Genomic DNA, 24,039 nt, shown 5'->3' with positions numbered 1-24,039 from the left:
TGCATTTTTAACTATAGTAAAATACACAGCATAAAATGTACCATCTTAACCATTTTTAAGCATACAGTTCAGTAGTGTTAAGTATATTCACACTGTTGGGTAACCTACCTCTACCACTTTTTCATCTTGCAAAACTAAAACTCTGTACTCATTAAACAATAATTCTCCATATCCCTCTCTTCCCATCCCCCGGCAATCAGCATTCTACTTTCTGTTTCTATGAATTTGACTACTCTAGGTGCCTCATATAAGTAGATTCATACAGTTTTTGGTTTTTTGTGACTGACTTATCTCAGCATAATATTTTCAAGGTTCATCCGTGTTGTAGCACGTGTAAGAATTTCCTTTCTTTTGAGGTGAAAAATACTTCATTGTGTATAGACCACAGTTTGTTTATCCTTTCATCTGCCAATGGACATTTGGGTTGTTTCCACCCTTTGATTATTGTGAATAATTCTGCTATGATGCCTGATGTATGAATGTCTCTTTGAGATCTTGTTTTCAATTTTGTTGTATATATATACATGCATATATACCCAGAAATCATATTTTGGATTATATCATACATAATGACTTTTTGGTTTTTTTACTGTTTGTGTAACAAGTTAGGATTCAGATGCAATTCACAAATACTGATTGGTTTATGTCTCCTAAATCTCTTTTAAACTATCACTTCTTCCTGCATCTCTTTTTTTTTTCTTGCAGTTTATTTAATGAACAAACTGAGTATTCTCTGTATTTCCTAAAAGTGGTAAATGGATCTATAAACTTGAACAAATTAGGTGATATTCTGTTCTTTCAAGAGACACTTAATGTCTGGTTGTCTTTCTTTTTATGCTGTTAGTAGCTTTGGGTGGTGAGTGCCTGCATCATTAACTGATGGGGCTTGATGGTGGTGATAGTCTATTATTCTTTCTTTCTTTCTTTCTTTCTTTCTTTCTTTCTTTCTTTCTTTCTTTCTTTCTTTCTTAACTGTAGTACTTCTTTCTTTAAAGAGAAACTCTTCATCGGCTGTTGGTTAACCAACAGGCAGTGGTACATAAGGCAGTATAGGAAAAGCAAGATAAACACTTAATGCTTTCCCTTTATAATTTTTCAGTATGAGGAGTTGGTTTACTTGCCTCTTCCACTGGTGACCTCATACTTCTGTTTGTTTTGATATTATTCTGAAATTCTGAAATTATGGATTTAAACATATGTGATATGTTTCAGTCCACTCTAGTTTTTTTTTTTTTAACGATGCCTAAACTGTCCCATTTTCGGGCCAGCAGGAACCCATTCAGGCTTGCTCCTAAGCTTTTTTTTGCCAAGACCCTAGTAACGGATAGCTTCTTTGCTATTAGTAAAGATATCCAGGCCTCAGCTTGTACTTTTTCTCCCTCATCACCAGTTTTAGAATCCATAATTTCCTCAAGAAAGTACTAGTTTTTGTTTTTTTGTTTTTGAGAAATTATTTTAGGGACCACCTTCGGAGCAGTAGTAGGTGTTTTTATTGCCGTTCGGTTGGTGTTAGTATTTGTCTCTAGAAATCTTATTGCCAGAGTTAAAACAAACTTATGAGTTAATACTCATGCTTCCAATACAAATTTAGGACCACAGTGTTTTTAGTTAATGTGGTCTACTTTATATCTTATGCCCATTCATCTTTAACAAGAATAATGTTTCTCTACAATACCAGCAATGGAGGATTTAGACTATCACAAATACTCATTTGTTTTATGACACATGACATAACAGTCTCAGAATAACAAAACTAACACTAATGCCACGAACAAAATAGTCACTAAAAAGAATTTTCAGTTTTTTCCACTCTTTTGGATACATTCTATGAGATGCTCATATAAATAGCTCCTCTCTGTGTGCTTATGCTGTCAACTAGATAGACACATTGATTCATTTCATGTAATTTTCAACTTAGGGAGATTTTTTAAATTAATGTTCTAATTATGGGGTATATTTATGTGGTTCCAAAGTAAAATCTATGAGAGAAGGAAGTATACTCAATGAAGTCTAGTCTCTGCCCCTCTCCTGCACTCTATTCCGTCTGTCCCTTTATAGGAAACCATGTTTTAATGATTTGTCCTTCCCCCCCCTTTTTTTTTTAAAGATTTTTATTTATTTATTCGACAGAGATAGAGACAACCAGCAAGAGAGGGAACACAAGCAGGGGCAGTGGGAGAGGAAGAAGCAGGCTCATAGTGGAGGAGCGTGATGTGGGGCTCGATCCCATAACGCCGGGATCACGCCCTGAGCCGAAGGCAGACGCTTAACCGCTGTGCCACCCAGGCATCCCTGTCCTTCCCTTTTTTATAACCTATATATTGAGATAGATATTTGTATACCTCCCCCCTTTTCTTTTATAAAGAGAATATAGTATGTGCACTTTTCTCTGCTGTGCTATTTTGACTGAACAAGATGTTCTGGGGGACGCCTGGGTAGATCAGTCAGTTAAGCGTCTGCCTTCGGCTCAGGTCATGATCTCAGGGTCCTGGGATCGAACCCTGCATCAGGCTCCCTGTTCAGTGGGGAGTGTGCTTCTCCCTCTTACCCTCCCCCTGCTTGTGCTCTCTCTTCTCTCTCTCTCTCTAAGTAAGTAAATAAAACCTTTAAAAAAAACCAGCAAGATATTCTGGAATTATTTTGCAGTGATCCTTCCCCTCCCAACCTTCCACCACATATTCCCCTGTGAGAATGTGCCACTTATTACTCACCCAGGCCCTTCCTGGTAGCCACTTGAATTGTCCCTACCCTTCGTTGTTATAAATACTCTAGCAACAAATAGCCTTATTTATGAATGTATGTTTTCAATTTCTTTTTCTAGTTTATCTTTGGATAGATTCCTAGAAGTGGGATTGCTGGGTGAAAGGTAAATTAGCGTAATTTTATTAGATGCTGCTAAATTGTAGTATTTTACATCCCTACTAGCAATGTATGAGTGTGTGGCCAACAAAATATGTTCTCAGACTTTTTTATTTTTTGCCATTCTGTTGGTGAAAAATGGTATCTTTGTGCAGTTTTACTTTGCCTTTCTTTTATAAGCAAGCCGAGTGAGATGTTTTTCTTTTTTTTGTTGTTCTCTAGTTTTCTGATCAATTCTATTCTTTCTGCTTTTCAGAGTCAATACAGATTTGTATGTGAAGCTATTTTGAAAGTTTATGAAGAAGGATTTGTTAAACCCTTAACGACATCATCAAATAAATAAGAAAGCGAAAGTCTGGGACATGTGTCAGAAAACTGCTTTCTGTTATATTCACTGTGCCATAATTCTGCTTGCAGGAAATGGCATTTAGACAAAACAAATGAAGAACTAACAAAAACTGAAAACTTCAGCACTGTTGCACTTTATGTTTAAGAAAATGTCACTCTCAAAATCTGTAATTCACGTGTTTGAAGACTATTTCATGCTTTGCTCCGAACAAATAGTGAATAACTGAGTATGTTCAGGGTAATTTATGAAATTTGTGGTGGTGCCATGCAGTCCCCTTCTGGTAGAATTGCCACAAACAAGGCTCAGAATTCTCATCATCTCTGTTATACACCTGTATCTTGAAAGCAAAAAGAAGTAAACATCAGGAGTCAGCTCTGGTGTTACCTAGTGATTCATGTACTTATTACTATACTGGTTACCAGATTTTTATTTTTTAAATTTTAGCAATATCATTCTCAATATTAGCCAATACACTGCCTATGGATGCAGCACATCTTTCCCTGTACTCCCCCTGTAGAGACCTGCTGTTCATGAGAAGAAAGATGGAATTTGCTTTTCCCAGGAAATGCTGCACATTGTCCATTTACCAGCATCTTCTAGAAAGTATAAATATGAATCTACAAATTTTCTTGAATTTAATAACGTAACTTATATTTATCATAAGGTTGGCTTATTCCAAATCATGTGATTTCACATACTTGATGTAAAGGAATGCATGCATTGTGTCTTAACCCCTTAAGTGCCTTGAGACGTCTTTGTACGTCTAATGAAAAGGCACTCGTTTGACCCCGCTAGGAGGTATGTATGTATATTGTACATTTACATTTTTATGCATTTTGAATCAGTTCACATTTTAAAACATAGCTTCTTGTATGAAGAGTTAGGCAGTCAAAAAAGGGTATGGAAATTCTATTTCTTACTCAATTTTCCTGTATTTTGCCACAAGAAGCAAAGATAATTTGTGTTCTACTGAGTGAGCGCGCTGCTGCTATGAAATTGTCGAAAATCTGCTCATGCCTTTCCTGAGGGACAAGGGTTACAATGTAGCAGCTCAAGTCGAAAGATGTTTTATTATTCAAATTTTCTATTTATTTTATCCCTGACTTTAGAAATGGCACCTAATATGCACATTAAAGTTAAACATATTCATATTTTCAGCTAAAGTTAGAGCAATTCATTGTGATTTATTTCAGTGTCTAAATTGTTTCTCTAAAGCATTCATTTCAAGCTTTGTTCACACTGGTCTGTTGGTTGGGATACTTCAAACAAGGAATGAAATGTTATTGACTTACTTCTAAATGTAATCCCTCAGTAACTGAAATGAGGGTTTTGCTGTCATTATTTGCATACAATTAAATTAATCCAGTTTATATATACTTACTAAGTTATAAGCATGTTCATGTGGAGTTTTGAGTGTCCAGCCTGATGGAGGATCTGATTCCCTTTAAGGATGTGTATATTTTCCTCTTCAGGATTATTTTTAAGTCTAGAGAGATAGAACTTTAAAATTGCCCAGTTTTAATATAAGTGGAAATTTGCTCACCTATTGAAATGTTATGTTACACAGTTATATGGATTATGGTTAAAACAGATTCATTTCCTAGTGGTTTCCCAATACTTCTGTAGAGTCTTGATAAAACTTAGAGTTGAATAGTTTTGGAATGCCATTTAGTATGAGGGGGGAAGAACTCACATTTAAAAATCTTCAGTGTAATTGAAATGATGTTATTTCAGATATTCAGAATCCATAATAATAAATTTTAGGAAGTTAAGCCCTAAGCATTAATAGCCAAGATATCAAATAAATTATTATAATCAAATACTTTGATTTTTTAAAGAGAAAAGTAACATAACCTTTATGTCAAAGAGAAATTCTCCTATCCCTGGATTTCACAGCCAAGAAAGTATAAATTAGTAAATAACTATAGTCTTGTTTGAACATTCCATTCTCTACCAACAGATAAGTATAATTTAGGCTGCTATATGACATCATGATAAGTTGAAAAGTGAACAAGTAAAATCCTGTTGGGGGTCTACATAATTAATAACTGTTTTGACAGTTTTTACCTGAATTAAAACCTGTTTTAATTGTGTGGACAGAACATGACAACCATAAATTAAAAAGATAAAACACTTGTATAGATAGAAACAGATAAATGTCATGGTTGGTATGTTCTTTAACTTACAGTTTTGTTTACACTTCTGAGATAAATTAATAATTTGTTGGCAATGAGCACTGTTGCCTTTTTAAATCATTAATTCCAGTCTTTAAATGATAAATATTAGAAGTTCAGAAGTACATTTACATTTCTCATAATACAGAATTTTCATCTGGGAGCTACCCTCTGTCAGTATTTTTATGTACAGAAAAGATGCTTTTTTAAAGACATATTAGGATCTTAAATTTAAAATTATCCTTCAGAGCTTCTTAAAATGGATATGCTAATTATGCTTCTCTGTTCACCCAACAGGTAAGACTTTATCCATTACACCTAGGAATTTTTCAACCTGTTTTATCAATCTAAATAGGATTCTAGGAATAATCCTACCTTTAATTTGCCAAGTAGTTCTAGATTCCATTCATATCAGTGTAATATGGTGTAATACAATGTCAAACTTCTCGTATCTAAACTACTCTCCCCCTCCTCCCATAACTCACCCTGTTCGCTCACCCCACACACACACTCTAGAAGTCAGTGCTGACTGTTATTCTCACAAGTGGAAATAGGTATCGGTGAATCAAGGGGTTTTGTAAATGCTAAGAAATGTTTGTGAAAACCTTTCCTCTCTGATTTAAAATGGTTTTATCATGTTCGTTTCAAATGCTTTATTGAGCATCAGCTTCGTGTCAGCACCGTGTACATAGCATGAGGAATAGACTTTACATTCACAAGAAGAATTGGTAGTATTTGTTAAACAAGTGCATCCATTCAAAATAGAGGCTGAGTAAACAGTGTAAGAAAAACTTCCTTTGTGTGGCCTGCTCGCACAAGGAGGAAGGGGCAAGGGGTTGATCGTTTTGATGAAGAGTAAAGAGAAAATTTATATATAAAAACTGACTTCAAACTTTCAAAGGTATGGTAAGCCATTAAGACACACACTTTTGTGTGTTTATGTATTTGTGTGTTTCATAAAGGCTGATGCTAACAGGGGTAAAGGATTATTTTAACTATAGAGTCATTTATAATCTGTTGGCAGATCTGATCAGGTCTAATCAGGTATTTGAGCAAAAGTCTCCTGTCTTGGGGCGCCTGGGTGGCACAGCGGTTAAGCGTCTGCCTTCAGCTCAGGGCGTGATCCCAGCGATCTGGGATCGAGCCCCACATCAGGCTCTTCTGCTATGAGCCTGCTTCTTCCTCTCCCACTCCCCCTGCTTGTGTTCCCTCTCTCGCTGGCTGTCTCTCTCTCTGTCGAATAAATAAATAAATAATCTTTAAAAGAAAAAAAAAAAAAAAGTCTCCTGTCTCCACTAGAAATACTCTAACTTAAGAGCTGAAAGGAACTTGAATGATTTTATCTAATCTCACCTTCTATTATTTTAGGCAACATATATGAATATCATAAATTCTTGTGAATTTTTGTCTGTTTCAGCTCCAGAATTATACTCAGGCAGTGTTTTCATGTAATAACTATGATGACCTTAGAAGATGTCACTTAATTTAGAAAATAAGTAGGCTTTAAAAGGTGATCCTAATTAGGACCCTGACTCAGTTTGCTAGTCGTGCTTCCCTGATAGAACATAAGCTTTTGTAAAGTATTTAGGCTGATAACACATGCAGTATGAAAACATTCTGAAATGTAAATTAGAAGACTAATTTTTAAAAGCACTTAAAACATAGAACTAGAATTTAGAATATATGTCCACTTATACTCAAATGATTTATGTTCATAATGTGAACATGTAGTAGAATTAAAAGCATTACTTATTTTATTATCTTATCAGCAAGCAAGAAAGAAAGAATTTTTAACAATGTTCTATTTAATACCTGTGTTTTGAATATTTAAGATAACTGATAGTAAGGTTGCCAAAGTAGTTTTGAATTCGTAAAAATTATTTATACCACAATAAGGTGGGATATGTTTACATCTCTTATTTTGTAGTTTAGGTGAATTTACATTTAAGTCACTTAGAGTAAATACATTATGGTAAATATTTGTTGGAATAAACATCTCTTAATAATATGACATGAAAAAGATGAATTATGTCACAGCTGGCTTTTATGCCACATCAACAAAGTAACTATATTATCATTGCTTACTTCCCGCATTTGCTTTAGCTGTCCAACCACAATTTCTGTAGTCATTTGTGTGTGTGTGTGTGTGTGTGTGTGTGTGTGTGTGTGTGTGTGTGTGTTGTTTCCTCCAAGTAAAACAGTTATGTTATTAAAACCCACTGGATTTTTCTCAAATATCAGAATTACTGATCTGTTGGCCAATATTTACCGTTGTCTCAGTTTGATTACAACATAAGTTATAGTAACTTTTATAAAATTCTTAGTGAATTGTATAGCTACTAAGGAATTTACATAACAATAAAACATTTTTGAGAGCTAACTGCTAACAGATAAGTTCAGCAATTTTATAAAGAGCCCATGAAATTAATCCTTAAAATGTATTGTTGGGGTTCAGCTTACTTTACAATGTCTACAACTATTAACATAATTTTTTATTATCTCTTGACTTCATTTATTTTTTTCTGACTTAATATTTCTGAGTAGCAATTAGTACAGTAAGCCTTTGAGTGTTATCAAAAACAAGTCCTCTATCAGCCAGAAACTTGACATTTTAATCTTGGTGAAGTTGTCCTGGGTAGACACCAAATAGTTATTTCTGTGTCCATTTCTAAATTTGCTGCTACTTATTTGTATGTTTTTCTACTGCAGTTTATTGTTGATTTCTAAAGTTTTATAGTCATTGTTATTTTTATTTTAGCAATCCAAGCTAAATGGGCAGCCAGAAGTAATATCTACTGGGGTGCAATCCATCAACATTGACTAGATGTGTTTCAATGCATAAAGGAGAAAACCAATTTTTTTTATTTGCAAAGTGAGAGGTATTAGCAATATTGCAAGTTAAAGACTACAATTTTAGTTGGAAGTCCTAATGTTTGACTTCCTGAAACCTTTTAAAATTTCCAGTAAAAGAATGAAAGTGTTTAAAAGCCTTGTGCTCATAGAAGTTTCAGTTAAGCACTGTAGAATTTTCCTACTTATTGTTGTGTAAATGATAGAGAAAATATTTTTCTATGGACAAAAGATTGAAACTGTTAACTTCTTTTACTTCATTGTGTAAAAAAATGATATTTGTATGTCTTTCATGCTGTAAAAAAAATGAATGTATCTTTGAAATGTTATTAGAATTATGACTTGATTCTAAGGATACTCTTTGTTTAAAAAAGTCAGCAAGAGATTGAAAACAAGGGAAGGAAGAGTGTATTCTGCTTCATTATATAAAGGCAATTTTAGAAGAAAAATGTAATTTTCATTATAAACAAGAGCAATCATTACTGAAGCATATTTCAAATATAATGTACATTCTTTTTCACTTTGTTTTGTTTTAGCTTTAGAATAGAAAATTTCAAGAAAATTTGTGCTTACTATTTTTAAGTGTAAAATAATTGTAGACTTCTGGAGTATGGAAGGGTGTTTTCGTGTGAGGGTAAACATTCTGCTGCATGTGTTTACCATGAGGGAGCGTTCTCAGGCATTGTCAACTGTGGCAGCCACAAATGAGGACATCGTTGTGAGTGTGACTTTGGTGAAGCCAGAAATCTGTGCCTCAGATTTACTACAGTAAATATGTGCAGAGGCCCCTGACAAATAGTTTTGCCTTTTTATTATCTGTATCTTGGACGGATAAGACCACTGAGCCCAGTTCTGACTTGTAACAGTGGTGTCTTAGATGCTTCAGGGTTTATTCAGCCGAACAACAGCAAAAACCCTACATTTTTAACCATTGTTTAGGCCTGATTAATTTGTTCAGTCTCTTTAAAGGGTAGTATTTATCTATTAATTATCACTTGTCAAACTTGACTCAGTGGGGCCTTCATTATTTTGATTCCTACTACCATCCCTCCAACTTTTAAAAGTCATTAATTTCATTTTATAGTAGTCTTTGTGAAGTAAATGCCCCGAACAACTACAAGGTGGTATTTTTCTTCACTAGATATTTTTTTTAACTGTTGTTGAGAGATTACTATCAGTCCCCCTCAACCCTGAGAGTTTCCAAAATTTAGTAAGTATTACTTGTGCCATCTTGCTAAATGAAGTTATCACCATAAAATCATCAAGGAGGATCAGCCCGGTTTACAATCTTAAACCCAAATGGGTGCTGATGTTTGATGTCCCCAAATACACTGTAGTCACAATTGAGCCCATTTTACCTTTTATTTAAAAGCAGCTTTTTGGTTTTTGGTCCTGAGTTGTTGTGTTGCAATTTCTTGCCTTCCCTGGCACGGAAATTTCAATCCAGTTCTGGAATTCTATGGCACCTATCTTGTCCAACCCTTTGGTGAGTTCACAAGATCATCCAGTCTTTCTTGTATCCTGTAGAGTAGGTCAAATTTCAATGCTGAAATGATTTCTTGAATTTTAAATAGTAGCACTTTATTTCATGCTTACTACTGACTTAATTTATACATTTAAAAATAAAATCTAGGAGTTTTGTAAATACGGGAAAAACTTTAATTGATTAGTATGTAGAGCTCATTGGATTGGACCCAAGTAAAATGCTTTACAATGATCTCTTAATCTTTTGATATTTAAAACGTAACTTGGGTGATTGTAGCTTTGCCACTTTTCTGTAATTTATTTAGTATGGCAAAGACTACCCAGTTGATTGTCTTGCTGGACCCTGAGTTCTCTCAGCTAGCTTCAACCGGGTTTGGTTTACAGTTATCATTTCTGCTTTGCATTTTTTGTACATTACATGAATACTTGGAAATCCATTTGTTTGGTTTTAAGTCGTAGGTAGGGGTTAAGTCAATACTGCGCCACAAGTAAATTGAAGAGGGCAAAGTCCTGACACTTTATATACGTGTCAAGGGGCAGGATTTAAGACACTAGAAACAGTTTACATTAAGCTGTTTCATTTTCTATCATTAGAATATATGTGCTTAAAAAAAATAAGAACTGTCCACCCAGTGTTCTCACAGCATCAGGACATTGCAGTTACGATCCATATTGTAATCTTTTCAAATGAGAAAAGCTAGTCTTTATTTTCTACAGTGTAGGCTTAATTTTAGGACAGATAATTTACTATATACTCATCAGTGATATTTTTAAGTAGTTTTACAAATAATTATTTCTATGTAGAGGGTGTATTAATTTGGGATTTTTTTTCTTGTAACAGGTGCTATATGTAAATATGAAGGGCGAAAAGTCACTTAGTTAAAAGTCTAGTTTATTTCGTAATTAAAATATAATTTTGCATTTATGCTGTCATTTCACGTTTGATTGTACTGAACTAGTAGCAAAATGGAATTAGCCCCTTAATTTTTTAAACTATCTTCCCCCATTTCACAAAAACAGCTCTTTCCATATGGTTTGTTTCCATAAATAAGAGGCAGAGAAGCTTAGGGTTCATTTAAAATGTGTAAGCTTGAATTTGGTCAACACTGGATAATTTGAAATCATACTCTGCATCTGTCACTGCGGCTTACTGTATGCTTGAAAGGCCTTGTGTGTTTGTCTTAATTTCAGTGAAAAATTAGAATTCCTGCAGTTTATTCATGTAAAAAAATCTATGAATACTAACAGCAGACAGGATAAAAATGCCGATTTGCATTAAAAATGTTTTAGTCCTAAGAGTGATTTATGTTACGTGAAATGCTATTACACATATTTTGTTGGCCATATTTCATTTTGATTGAAAAATAGTTGTTCAGGTACAAACGTGAAAAAACTAGCTGTGACTTTTAATTGTTCAATTGCAAAATAAAGATGTGCTTTAGTAATTTAAAGTGTAGGAGTTTTGAAGATTATTTTTTGTTGTTGGGCTTGTCTAACAATGGTTATATTCATTAATGGGTGATCAGAAGGAACTGGGAGGTGCTAAGTGCAAAGTTTATTTCTAGAATTCCTGGTTCACTAGTGGCTGTATGTGGGGAGGGGGTGGGATTATTAAGTAAGGAACCAAAAGGGATTTAGAGGATTAAAGAATGAGGAAATACTCCTTCACTGTGACCGCTGCTTGACTCCTCTCTTCTCCCAGCACCAGCCCCTCTTCTGGTATTCCTAACATAAGATCTAGTCCCAGTAAGGGACCTTCCTAAATTCCATATTGATGGCCTTTGCTTATTTTTATATCAGGTTGTTTAATGTTTTATTCATATGAGATGTTGGAAATTAAATTGTCACTTGACAATCATATATGTTTATATGTTGCAAACCCTTTTTCTTAACGGTGTTTGACTTTATTCTTTTGAGGGGTTGCAGGGACATGACATTTTTTAATAATTTTATTAACAAACATATCAGTCTTCTCCTTAATGACTTCAGAGTTTGGGGTATGCCTGCAAAAGCTTTTCTCTAATCCCTATTAGCATTCCATCTGTGACTGAAAGCTCCCTTAACCACCATCCAAGTAACCCACTCAGACTGGCACCCAGCTTTCCAGTCTTTTTTTTTTTTTTGTCAGAGAATAAGCAGGAGGAGTGGCATGCAGAGGGAGATTCAAGCTCCCCACTGAGCAAGGAGCCCATGCGGGACTCAATCCCAGGACCCTGACCTGAGCTGAAGGCAGACGCTTAACCAGCTGAGCCACCCAGGCGTCCCTCTGCTTTTCGGTCTTGTTGTCTCCTTGCCACCACTGACTGCTCTTAATCATGCCAGAGCTCTTTTGGTTCCAATTAAATCGTAAGCTTACTAAAATTAGTTGTGTTTATTTGCTAACCTATACACACAAATTTATGTTCATTATATCAATTATATATTATATAAGCCAGTGAAATGTGAGAGAAACAAGAAGGTTGGGTTTTTGCAAAAGACTTATGGTGTCATTAAAACTTATATTAAGTTCTTTAAAACTTGATTAAAAATAGGTATGAGCAAGACAACTATGAGAGACTAACCAATGATGTATTTGAAAAACTAAGAGAAAAAAATAGATGATGCACTTGGGGTCTGGTTTTTTTTTTTTTTTTTTTTTTTGCAACAGAGACTAAGGGACTATAATTGGGCTCAAACCCAAAGTAAAAGATGCTGGTCCTACATAAAAAGAATTACAAATGAATATATATTTATCTGTCTTAAGCTAAAACAAAATGCGTGTGTTTTTTTATTTCTCCTTTAAATGTTTTTCATTAAGCCAACTGGTCATTAGTTTTGATACCATCAAATATGGTTTCTACCATAATTATGTAAAAATTCCTCTCGAATATTTAGACAGTTTTTAAGTTTTTGCTATTAAAAATTATACATTTAACCTTTTATATATTCCCTTTAAATTACATTTGTACATATGGGTCAACTATATATAAATTTTTCCCCAACATTGTGTTATAAAAATGTCCAAACATAGAGAAGGTTGAAAGAATTGAACAGTTAACACATATATATCCATCCTCCAGGTTCTGTAATTACCATCCTGATAAATTTTCTTTATTACTTGTCTGTCCATCTACCTAAGCCTCTCTCCATCCATCAATACATCTTTTTTGCATTTCATAAAATGATGTTGCCCACATCTGTATACTTCACCCCTGAGCACTTCAGCTTGCATATCACTAATAGTCAATAATTTTATCTCTTTTTGACATAAAATTTTTATTGGTGAGACAAATATTAAGTCTACCATTCAGTATGTGGGTTTTGTTTTTTTTTTTTTAAGATTTTACTGTTTGAGAGAGAGAGCATGAGTACAAGTGAAGGGGAAGAGGCAGAGGGAGAGGGAGAAGCAGTCTCTGCTGAGCAGGGAGCCTGATGCAGATATCATTCCCAGCACCCTGGGATCATGACCTGGGCCGAAGGCAGACGCTTGACCGACTGAGCCACCCCAGCGGCCCTACCATTCAGTACGTTTTAACAAATGTATATATTTATGTAAGTCAAACCCCTATGGGGATCAACAGGTACAAACTTAAGTTATTTTATAAAATGAGTAAGTGAAGGTACATCATGGTGACTCTAGTCAATAATATTGCAAATTTGAAAGTTGGTGAGAAAGTAAATCTACAAAGTTCTTATCACAGGAAAAAAAAGTTTAACTATATGGTCTCAGATGGTAAGTAGACATTGAGGTGATCGTTTCACAATGTATACAAATGTCAAATCATTATTTTGTATACCTGAAACTAATATGTTGTCTGTCAACTATGCTTCAATTAAAAAAGAAAAGGGGAGGGGCGCCTGGGTGGCACAGCAGTTAAGCGTCTGCCTTCAGCTCAGGGCGTGATCCCGGCGTTCTGAGATCAAGCCCCACATCAGGCTCCTCCGCTATGAGCCTGCTTCTTCCTCTCCCACTCCTCTGCTGTGTTCCCTCTCTCGCTGGTTGTCTCTTTCTCTGTCAAATATATAAATAAAATCTTTAAAAAAAAAAAAAAAAAGAAAAGGGGAGGGTGAGCCTGGCTGGCTCAGCCAGTAGAGAATGTGGCTTATGATCTCTGGATTTTAAGTTCAAGTGCCTGTTAGGTGTAGAGATTACTTAAAATCTTAAGGGGAAAAAAAAAAAAAAACCTATGCAGGGATTTGATAGAGAACATTTCCATCACCAGGGAGAGAGTTTCCCTTTCCGCCTTTCACCTTCACTCCCTTTATTAGTTTCCTGAGGCTACCATAACAAAGTACCACAAACTAGGTGCCTTAAAATGACAGAAATCGATTTTCTCACAGTTCTAGACTCTGGAATCCAAACTCAAGTTTGGCAAGTCCATGCATCCCCTGAGGGTGCTAGGGAAGGATGTGTCCTTCCTAGCTTCAGGTGGCCTTGGACCTTCCTGAGTTTTCAAATACTCCAATCTTCCATCTTAACATGGCCATCGTTCTATAAGGAAGCCAGCCATATTGGATTAGAGAACCATGCTCCTCCAGTAGCACCTCATTTTTTTAACTAGTTACATCTGCAGTGACCCTATTTCCAAATAAAGATACATTCTCAGGCACTGGCAATTAGGACTTCAAAATATCTTTTATGGGAATGGACACAATAAAACCTACAACACAACCAGAAGCGGTGAGTATTCCGAATTCTCATAAATTAGTCTGTCCCAGAATTTTTTATACGTGTAATTTGTATATATATTTTACTCAAAATTTCTGAGATTCATCAGTTTCTTGTTTTCTTTTTATTAGTAAGTAGTAGTCCATTTTATTAATATAACACAGTTTGCTTATCAGCCTCCTTTTAATGGTAGCTGGACTTAGAGACATTCTCGGTTTGTGGGATTTTATCAATAAAAATGCTATGAACAGGGCACCTGGGTGGCTCAGTCGGTTAAGTGTCTGCCTTCTGTTCAGGTCATGATCCAGGGTCGTGGGATCGAGTCCCATGTCAGGCTCCCTGCTCAGTGGGGAGCCTGCTTCTCCCTCTCCCCCCTGCTTACACTCTCTCTGTCTTTCAAATAAGTAAATAAAATCTTTTTTTAAAAATGCTATGAACATTCCTTTACAAATCTGCTTGTGAACACGTGCTTTCATTTCTGAGTAAGTATCTAGGAGTGGAATTGCTGGGTACATTAAGTGTGTCTTAAGTTTTTATTGATACTGTCAAAATTGGCTTCCAAAAATATATATCTTTTTATAATCTCATCAGTAATGCATCTGTGTCTCCACCCTTAGCGGATATTATGACTTTTAAAAATGTTCTCATGTAATAAGATATATTAAATATGATTTGCAAAATTGAATATCTTTTTATATGTTTATTGGCCACATATATTTCTTTTCTGGTGGACTGCTCACTCAGGTCCTTTGTGTTTTGCAGCTTGGTCTATTTAAACAACAAAAAGCTATTCGCGGGACACCTGGGTGGCTCAGTAGTTAAGCGGCTGCCTTCGTTAAGCGTCTGCCTTCGGCTCAGGGCGTGATCCCAGGGTTCTGGGATGGAGCCCCACATCAGGCTCCTCTGCTATGAGCCTGCTTCTTCCTCTCCCACTCCCCCTGCTTGTGTTCCCTCTCTCGCTGGCTGTCTGTCTCTCTGTCAAATAAATAAATAAATAAAATCTGTAAAAAATTAAAATTAAAAAAAAAAAGCTATTTGGGCCATGAGGGAGTAATAGGGTTCAGAGTCATCCTCCTGGTGTAAACAACTGGAAAATAGGACAAATACAGGAAACAAATTTTGCAATATTGGACAAAAGTTGAAAAAGACTGTAATTCCTCAGAAAAGATAAATAAGTGAGGTGAGCCATACGATAAGCTAGGTTTTCTTTGTCCAGGTAATTTATAAATGGATGCAGGAATATGGAGCCCAAACAAGACTGGTATTCTTGCTACCTGGGAGAGAAGTGTCAGAGTTTTGGGAAGCTGGGGCTGTTAAGAGGTGTGGAGCAAAGTTCCAGGGAGGAGTAAACCACATAAAGATTTCAATAAATTTACATAGGGGTCACTTTGTATCCTAGCCTGAATAATAATCTTCAAATATAGTGAAACCCCATGATGCCAGACAAACTTCTAAGGAAAGACAATTACCAAGTTGTAGGATGAATATTTCCAGGGCTGGCCCCAAGAATGAAAATAATTCAAGTTTCTTTCAGGTAGAGTGGAGAAGCCTCTTTGAAAATGTAAGGTAGTCAGCCAAAACCCAAGAAAGGCCAAACTTTAGAAATGAGGCTAACCAAGCTGCAGGGTCAAAGCTACTCTAGGCTCATTTAGAAGATTTAAAACAAGCTTCAAAATGATTAAACTAATTCACAAGTTACTTAACTGCCTAACAGATCCTAAGTCCATTTTATTTATTTATTTATTTATTTATTTATTTATTTATTTATTTCAGATTTTATTTTAGAGAGAGAGCCTGCGCGTGGGGGGAGGAGTAGAGGAAGAGGGAGAGGGATGGGGAAAGAATCTCAAGCAGACTCCTCCATGCTGAGCACGGAGCCCCTCCTGGGCTTGATATCACAACCCCTAGATCTCCACCCCAGCCAAAACCAAGAGTCAGAAGCTTAACTGACTGAGGCCCAGGCACCCCCCAGATAAAATCTATTTTAAAAAGACCGTTCTGGGATGCCTGGGTGGCTCAGTTGGTTAAGTGTCTGCCCTTGGCTCAGATCATGATCCCAGGGTCCTGGGATCGAGTTCCGCATTGGGTTCCCTGCTCAGCAGGGAGCCTGCTTCTCCCTCTGTCTGCCTCTCTCTCTCTCTCTCTGATAAGTAAAATCTTTTAAAAAAATAATTTAAAAGTACCATTCAAGGGGCAACTGGTGGCTCAGTCACTTAAGCACTTGACTCTTGATTTCGGCTCAGGTCATGATCTCAGGGTTAAGGGATGGAGCCCTGCATCCAGCTCTGCACTGGGTGTGGAGTCCTCTCCCTCTCCCTTTCCCTCCCTCTCCCTCTGTCCTATGTCCCTGTCCCTCTCTAAAAAAAAAATAATAAATACCATTCAAGAAAGTAAATTTATCATGTCCAGCAGCCAAAGAAAAACTATAGATAGGAAGAAGCAAGGAAATATGACCTAGTGGAGAAAAATCATTTAAGAGAAACAGACTCAGTAATGGCAAAGATGATGAGAGGAGAAGAAAAAGACAGTGAAACACGTAGTAAGTAAGTCACGGATGTAGAGGACAACAGAGATAAGGAAAATATTTTTTAAAAGAACCAAATGGGAGTAACGTCTTAGAAGATAGTGGAGTAGGAAGTTCCAAGAATCTGTCCTTCCACTTACACAACTAATTAGCTTGCAGAGACTCTCTGGAGTAACTGTTTTTGGAACTCTGGATCTAGTTGAAATATTTGCAGCACCCACGAGATTGCTGATGACAAGACTGGTAAGTTTTGGTGAGTTTCAGCCTTTCACATGGTAGCGACTACCATCCCCCATTCCTGCAATGGGCAGTCGCAAGGATGGCTGCCTGTGGTTCTGGTGTGGCTTGCTGGAGCCAGAGTGGGCCATAAGGACCTTATCTTCCGAATATTGAGATTGTGAGTTCTTTTTTTTTTTTTTTAAGATTTTATTTTATTTATTTGACAGAGAGAGACACAGCCAGCGAGAGCGGGAACACAAGCAGGGGGAGTGGGAGAGGAAGAAGCAGGACCCCAGTGGAGCAGGGAGCCCGATGTGGGGCTCGATCCCAGGATCCTGGGATCATGCCCTGGGCCAAAGGCAGATGCTCAACGACTGAGCATCCCGGGCGCCCCTAGACTGTGGGTTCTGATTGAGGATTGCTGCTTTTGCTCAGCAAGGGGCCAGGACACAGGCTGGTACCCATTGTTCCAACCCCAGTGGGCTAACACTGTTTCTAAGGGATTAAAAAACAGTACTTGGTTCCCCTTCCCCCTCTCGAGAGCCAGACACTTAAGGCAATATTTGTCAGTCACTGGCTGCTACAGAATAACAGAATAGAAATGTAAGTGACCACATACAAAAAGAAATGCACACTTGGCAAAAACGTTTTGAAAAAGTAACAAATGAACCACTCCGGATCTCAATAAGCAAGACTCAGTAATTCCTGAGGAGTGGGGAAGTTAGGTTTTTCAGAGTTCTCATAACATAATACTCAAAATGTTCACTTCTCAACAAAAATTACATAGTTACAAAGAAATAGGAAAATGTGGCCCATTCACAGGGGAAAATAATAAGAATCTGACAGAAATCATCTTCAGGGAAGCCCATACAGAATTATTAGTCAAAGATGTGAAACCAACTGTCTTGTATATGTTCAATGAACTAAAGGAAACCATGGACTGGAACTGAAGGAAACCAGGAAAACAATGTTTGAACAAAATGGGAATTGAAAGGAGCCAAACAGGAGCATCTGACTAGCTCACTCAGAGCATGTGACTCTTGATCTTGGGGTCCTGAGTTTGAGCCCCTCATTGGGTGTAGAGATCACTTAAATAATTTTTTTTTTAATTCTAGAATTGCAAAGTAAAATAACTGAAAACCACTAGAGGTGTTCAATAGCAGGTATAGTTAGCCAGAAGAAAGGATCCGTGACTTGAAGATAAGATGATTGAAATTATTTAGTGTCAGGAGGAGAAAGAAAAACAAAATGAGGGGAGAAGTGTCTGGGTGTCTCAGTTGGTTAAGCATCTTCCTTCAGCTCAGGTCATGATCCCAGGGTCCTGGGATCGAGCCCCGCATCGGGCTCCCTGCTCAGCAGAGAGTCTTCTTGTCCCTCTTCCCCTACCGCTTTCCCCCACTCATGGCCTCTCTCTCTCTCAAATAAATAAATAAAACCTAAAAAAAAAAATTGAGGTGTCTGTGGTATACCATAAAACAAACCAACATAAATATTAAAGGAGTTCAGATGGAGAAGAGAGAGAAAATTGGCAGAGAATATATTTGAAATATGGTAGAACCCCTTTCTCCATGGTTTCACTTTCCATAATTTTAGTTACCTGTGGTCAGCTGTGGTCTGGAAGCACATCCTCCCTCTGATGTGTCATCAGGGGGTCAGTAGTAGCCCGAAGCTGCAACATGATGCCTACGTTATTCACCTTACTTCATCTCAACATTACGAGAAGAAGGGTGAGTACAGTACAATAAGATATTTCAAGAGAGCCCACATTTATGTGACCTTTATTACAGTGTATTATTATAATTGTTTTATCTTATTATTAGGTACTAGTAATCTCTTACTGTGCCTAATTTGTAAATTAAACTTTGTCGTAAGTATGCATGTATAAGAAAAGATGTAGTGTGTATAGGGTTTGATACTTCCTGTGGTTTCAGACATCAATTAGTGTTGGAATATATCCCCTGCAGATGGTGGGGGGGATTACCCTAACAGCAGAACATTTTGCAAATCTGAGGAAACAGATGAATACACATGTCCAAAAAGTTCAACGAACTTGAAGCAGGATAAAACTGAAAGATACACACACTGAGATACATTATAATCAAATTGTTGAAACCCAAAGACAGGGGTGCCTGGGTGGCTCAGTCGGTTAAGCGTCTGTCTTCAGCTCAGGTCATCATCCCAGAAGCTTGGAATCGAGCCCTGCGTCAGGCTCCCTGCTCAGCAGGGAGTCTGCTTCTCCCTCTTCCTCTGCTGCTCCTCCTGCTTGTGCTCTCTCGCTTTCTCTCTCTCTCTCTGTCAAATAAATAAATTTTTTTTAAAATTAAGAAACCCGAAGAATTTTGAAAGCAGTAAGAGGTAAGTAACTCATGAGGTACAGGGGTCTTAACAGCTAATGAGACAATGATGCAAGTCATCAGGCTATGGGATAACATTTAAGATTCTGGGGGGGAATGTATCAGCCAAGAATTTCATATCTGGAAAGAATTCTTCAAGAATAAAGGAGAAGAGCACCTGACTGGCTCAGTTAGTAGAGTGTGCGACTTTTGATCTCAGGGTTGAGTTGAAGCCCCATGTTGGGAGTAGAGATTACTTAAAAAAAGAGAGAGGGCAAGATTTAAGAATAATGGAGAAACTAGGACATTTACAGATTAAATTAAAATGCTGAGAGAGTTCATTACCAGTAGATTTATCCAAAAATAAGTGCTAAAGACGGTACTACAGGCTGAAATGAAAGGAAGCTGGATGGAAACTTAAAGTCATAAGAAAAACTAAGTAACACTGATAAGGGTAAGCTACACCTACATAGATAAATAAAACCAACATTATTGTACTTGTAGCATAGTTGGTTACATTTCTCTTTTTCCTATATGAGATAATAGACACGTGCATAAAATAATAATGAGTCTTTATTAATGAGCATACAATATATACAGATATAGTCTGTGACAGTAATCTGGTCAACATCATTAATCATTAAGGAAATGCAAGTCCAAACCGTGATGAGATACCACTTCACGTCTATTAGGACGGCCGTGATTAAAAAAAAAAAAAATCAGAGAGTAACAAGCATTGGTGAGGACGTAGAGAAATTAGAACCCTTGTGCACAGTTGGTGGAAATGTAAAATGGTGCAGCCACTATGGGAATCAGTGGCTCAAAAATTTAAAAATAGAGTTATCATATAATCCAGCAATTCCATTTCTGAATATATAACCAAAAGCAGTGAAGACTGGATCACAAAGATATAAATAAATAAATAAATAAATAAATAAATAAATAAATAAAATAATGCTGTTCATAGCGGCATTATTCACAATAACCAAAAGGTAGAAGCAGCCCAGGTGTCCATCAATGGATTAATGGCTAAGTAAGTGAGATAATACAGTACGTGTCTTTCTCTGTCTGACTTATTTCATGTAGCATGATACCTTGAAGCTCCATCCATGTTTTTGCAAATGGTAGAATTTCCTCATGTTTTATTGCATTGTATATATACCATACCTTTTCTTTTTAAGATTCATTTTAGAGAGGAAGAGAGAGGATGCTTGTGTGCTCGTGGGAGTTGGGGGAGGGGCAGAGGGAAAGAACCTTCAAGCAGATTCCCCGCTGAGCACAGAGCCTGGCACAGGGCTCCATCCCATGACCCATGAAATCATGACCTGAGCCAAACGCAAGAGTTGGATGCTTAACGACTGAGCCACCCAGGCGCCCCTATAGCACACCCTCTTTATTCATTCATCCAGGATAGATGCTTAGATTGTTTTCATGTCTTGGCTATTGTAAATAATGTTGCTATAAACATGGGGGGCAAATTTCTCTTTCTTATAAGGACACCAGTCATACTGGTCTAGGGTCTGCTCAAGCGACCTCATCTTAACTTGATTTCATATGCAAAGACAAATTAAGGTCACATTCATAGGTATTAGGGATTGGAACTACAACCTGTCTTTTGTAGGACACAATCCAACCCATCATCTAATTACCTCATTTTATAGATGAGAAAACTGATGCCAGAAATAATGAATCCTTGTTCAAGTGAGTTATTGGCACTGATCTTTCCACTCTATGTCTTCCAATGCCTTCACAGGCCCTGATGTAGGGTCAGTAGTCACAGGTGTGGGGCAGCCAGTGAAAGACCTCCTTACTCAAAGCGTACACACCCATGAGCAGTGTCAACAAATTGCAAGCTTGTGGGCAATGCAGACTCTCAGGCTCCACCCTCGACTTAAACCTTTTAACAAGATCTTCCGGTGACATATACACATTAACTCTTAGACATACTGAGCCTTGGCTCCTTCCTTTTTCTTCCCTTGACTCTTAGTCTCATCATAGTTTCACTATTAGGCAAATCTAATGGCAAAATGGTTTTATTTCTGCCTCTCTATTACCTAATATTATGAACACCCTAGAGCCATCCAAGGCTTTCTCAATTTTTCTCCTTATCGGTATAAAGAAGGAGCAGAGGCCCCCAGATCAGTAGACTCTGTTCCAAATAATACTGAACAAAGTGATGCCTGAAATATGGATTCATGGGACTTGAATACTTAGGTCTTTTGCTCTGAGTCTCCAGATGTAGGAAAAAACCTGAGAACTTTAGAGAAAGAAGTGACTTGTCTTCAGTTCACCCTTCTGTGTCCCTTCTCTGCATACCTTTCCCCCAGCCATTCCCCATTCTTTTAAGGTGTTCTTCAATTCGTTTGTATGGCTAATACTTCAGTGTGAATTTGTTTAAGATCTTACTCCTTCCAGGGATACTTGCAAAGAGAGAAAAGGTGGACTTTCCAACATGAGATTCTGGCTCAGGAAAGATTTAGCTGGGTAAAGGGAACTACCCACTCACATGAACTTAGGCACAAGTGATGGCTCCATTTCGTAGACCCTCATCTTCTATTTGCATCCGCAGTTACTTTTGTTCCTTCATCTGTGGTATTTACATTCTCTTATATGTCATGTTGTACTCTTTTGAAAACATTTTCATATAACTTGTGTTCTGTAACACTCATTACTCCCCTTCGAGGAACGTAGTATCATCGTTACCTAACAGACTTGAAAATTGTTTCAGGTGTTTTAGCTTTTGAAGTTTAGACCCTTCGCAGTCTGCTTACAACATTCTCTCTCTTTGTGGTGTTTCCTGATGACTGGGTTTGTTTTTCATTTATTTTATTTGTGTGCATTTTTTTGAATAGGTAATGCTCTCCTAGATCCAGTGTCTGATAAATGAATTCTTTATGATACCCACTCCCCTGAGAGTATTTTCTTCTCAATGGAGAATTTTTGGAATGCAGGGGTCCTTCAGTCTCCAAGATAACTGATTTTAATTGGACTTCCTTCTGCTCCACTCTGCTCAGAAAACCTTGGCACGAGTAACCCCACCAGTGTGGACCAATTCAGAAAAAAAGCAATTTAGAAAGTTCTTTACTTCCTTGCATATCAGCACAGGAGAAGGAGAGTTGCAGGCTTGGGACAAATGTCCTTGATTATTTAAAGAGTTCTGGTGTGAAAGAGGAATTATGTTTCTTTTTGTGGGCAGAGGCAGATTTACGATGAAGATAATTAGGTTTAAGCTTTAGGTCTCCTAACATGTGTGGGCCCCTTCCAAGCCCCGGTACCTAATGTTGAATCCTTAAATTTGCTTCTTCACTTAACACGGTTGAGTTTTTAGAACCCACAGAATTGCATCTACCTCTTTTTGTGTGACTCCAGAGGGCAAACCAGACCTAAGATAGAAATGGAAATCTAGGGCGCCTGGGTGGCGCAGTCGTTAATCGTCTGCCTTCAGCTTAGGGTGTGATCCCGGCGTTCTCGGATCGAGACCCACGTCAGGCTCCTCCACTATGAGCCTGCTTCTTCCTTTCCCACTCCCCCTGCTTGTGTTCCCTCTCTCGCTGGCTATCTCTATCTCTGTCAAATAAATAAATAATATCTTTAAAAAGGAAATGGAAATCTAGAGTGAGGATGTTCTGTTAAAACTGCCAATTATTTCACTGGCAAAAATTCGGGAACAGCAGAGAATTGAAATTCAGGACAAGGAAGTTATGGCAAAACCATAGGCAAGTCCAGAAAACCAAGGAGAGGATGGCTTTTTAATAGAGGAGCGTGGGAAGTTGTGGTGTGGGCTGTTGAAGACAAAAGGTCCATTGAAGTAAACTGGGAGTTCCCAGTTTAGGGGCTTTTCATTGGTTGAGTTGTGACGGCCTCTCATTGGCTGGGGAGGAGAAAAACCTTTCTACTTTCTACTGGGACAGTAAAGTAAGTAGCTAACCCAGCATCCACTTGCAAGGTACATCTTTTCCTGTTGGGTCTGAGTGGAGCAGTGTGAGAGCTCCCCCTGCTGGCCTCTCCTCTCCATTCTAAACAGTTTCCTTTTGTTACACCTCTTGGCTCAATAAAGGAAAATCTTTCCACGGGCTAGGACTATCCCACCAAAAAGTGGGTTATTGTGGTAAGCACCCTCTATAGTCATTCTTCCTTGCAACACCCCCTTTTGCTGCTAATAAAACTTGGGTTTGTTCAAGAACTTAATGGAGAGCGCAGATCGGAGAGCAGGCCTTTCCCCAAGTGAATCAGGATTGGTGTAAAGGTGTTATTGTGTTCACTTACCTTATGGCCAGTAAGTAGTCTAAGTCTGGGCAGGTAATCAGGTTCTGACTGATAACACAGGGGGTGGTGGGACTTCATTCCCTGAATTAAAAGACAAGGCTTCATGAAGTTCTTTCCCCCTTTCCCTTTAATTCATGAAACTCAGAAGTGTTGGAGATACTGCAGCCCTTCTGTGGCCAGTAGGCTAGAAGCATAAAAACCAGACTCAACATGCTAAGGATGCCAGAACAGAAAGAGCAAAAGTGTTTAGGATCCTTGCATTGTTGAGGACCTGGACCAATATTAGGCAGCCATTTACCTCTAGATTACTTACGTGAAAAACATTAAACTTA

At 37.5% G+C, this 24,039-nt stretch overlaps 1 protein-coding gene across 4 annotated transcripts in view; it reads left to right on the top strand.

Annotated features, from left to right (window-relative positions):
* PTPN4 (protein tyrosine phosphatase non-receptor type 4) overlaps positions 1-11,165 on the top strand; it is a 205,956-nt gene extending 194,791 nt beyond the window's left edge. For all 4 annotated transcript variants that reach the window (XM_034654399.1, XM_011222837.3, XM_034654397.1 and 1 more), the window contains one exon: positions 3,116-11,165. In XM_034654399.1, the coding sequence (XP_034510290.1) occupies positions 3,116-3,202 (87 nt within the window). In that variant the 3' untranslated portion in view covers positions 3,203-11,165. The remainder of the gene's footprint in view (positions 1-3,115) is intronic.
* The last annotated feature ends 12,874 nt before the right edge of the window (positions 11,166-24,039 follow it).

This window comes from Ailuropoda melanoleuca, chromosome 2 (genome assembly GCF_002007445.2).
Source record: "Ailuropoda melanoleuca isolate Jingjing chromosome 2, ASM200744v2, whole genome shotgun sequence".
Taxonomy (NCBI): domain Eukaryota; kingdom Metazoa; phylum Chordata; class Mammalia; order Carnivora; family Ursidae; genus Ailuropoda; species Ailuropoda melanoleuca.
The sequence above is the reverse complement of the archived record's forward strand: the minus strand, read 5'-3'. Positions and strand labels throughout refer to the sequence as shown.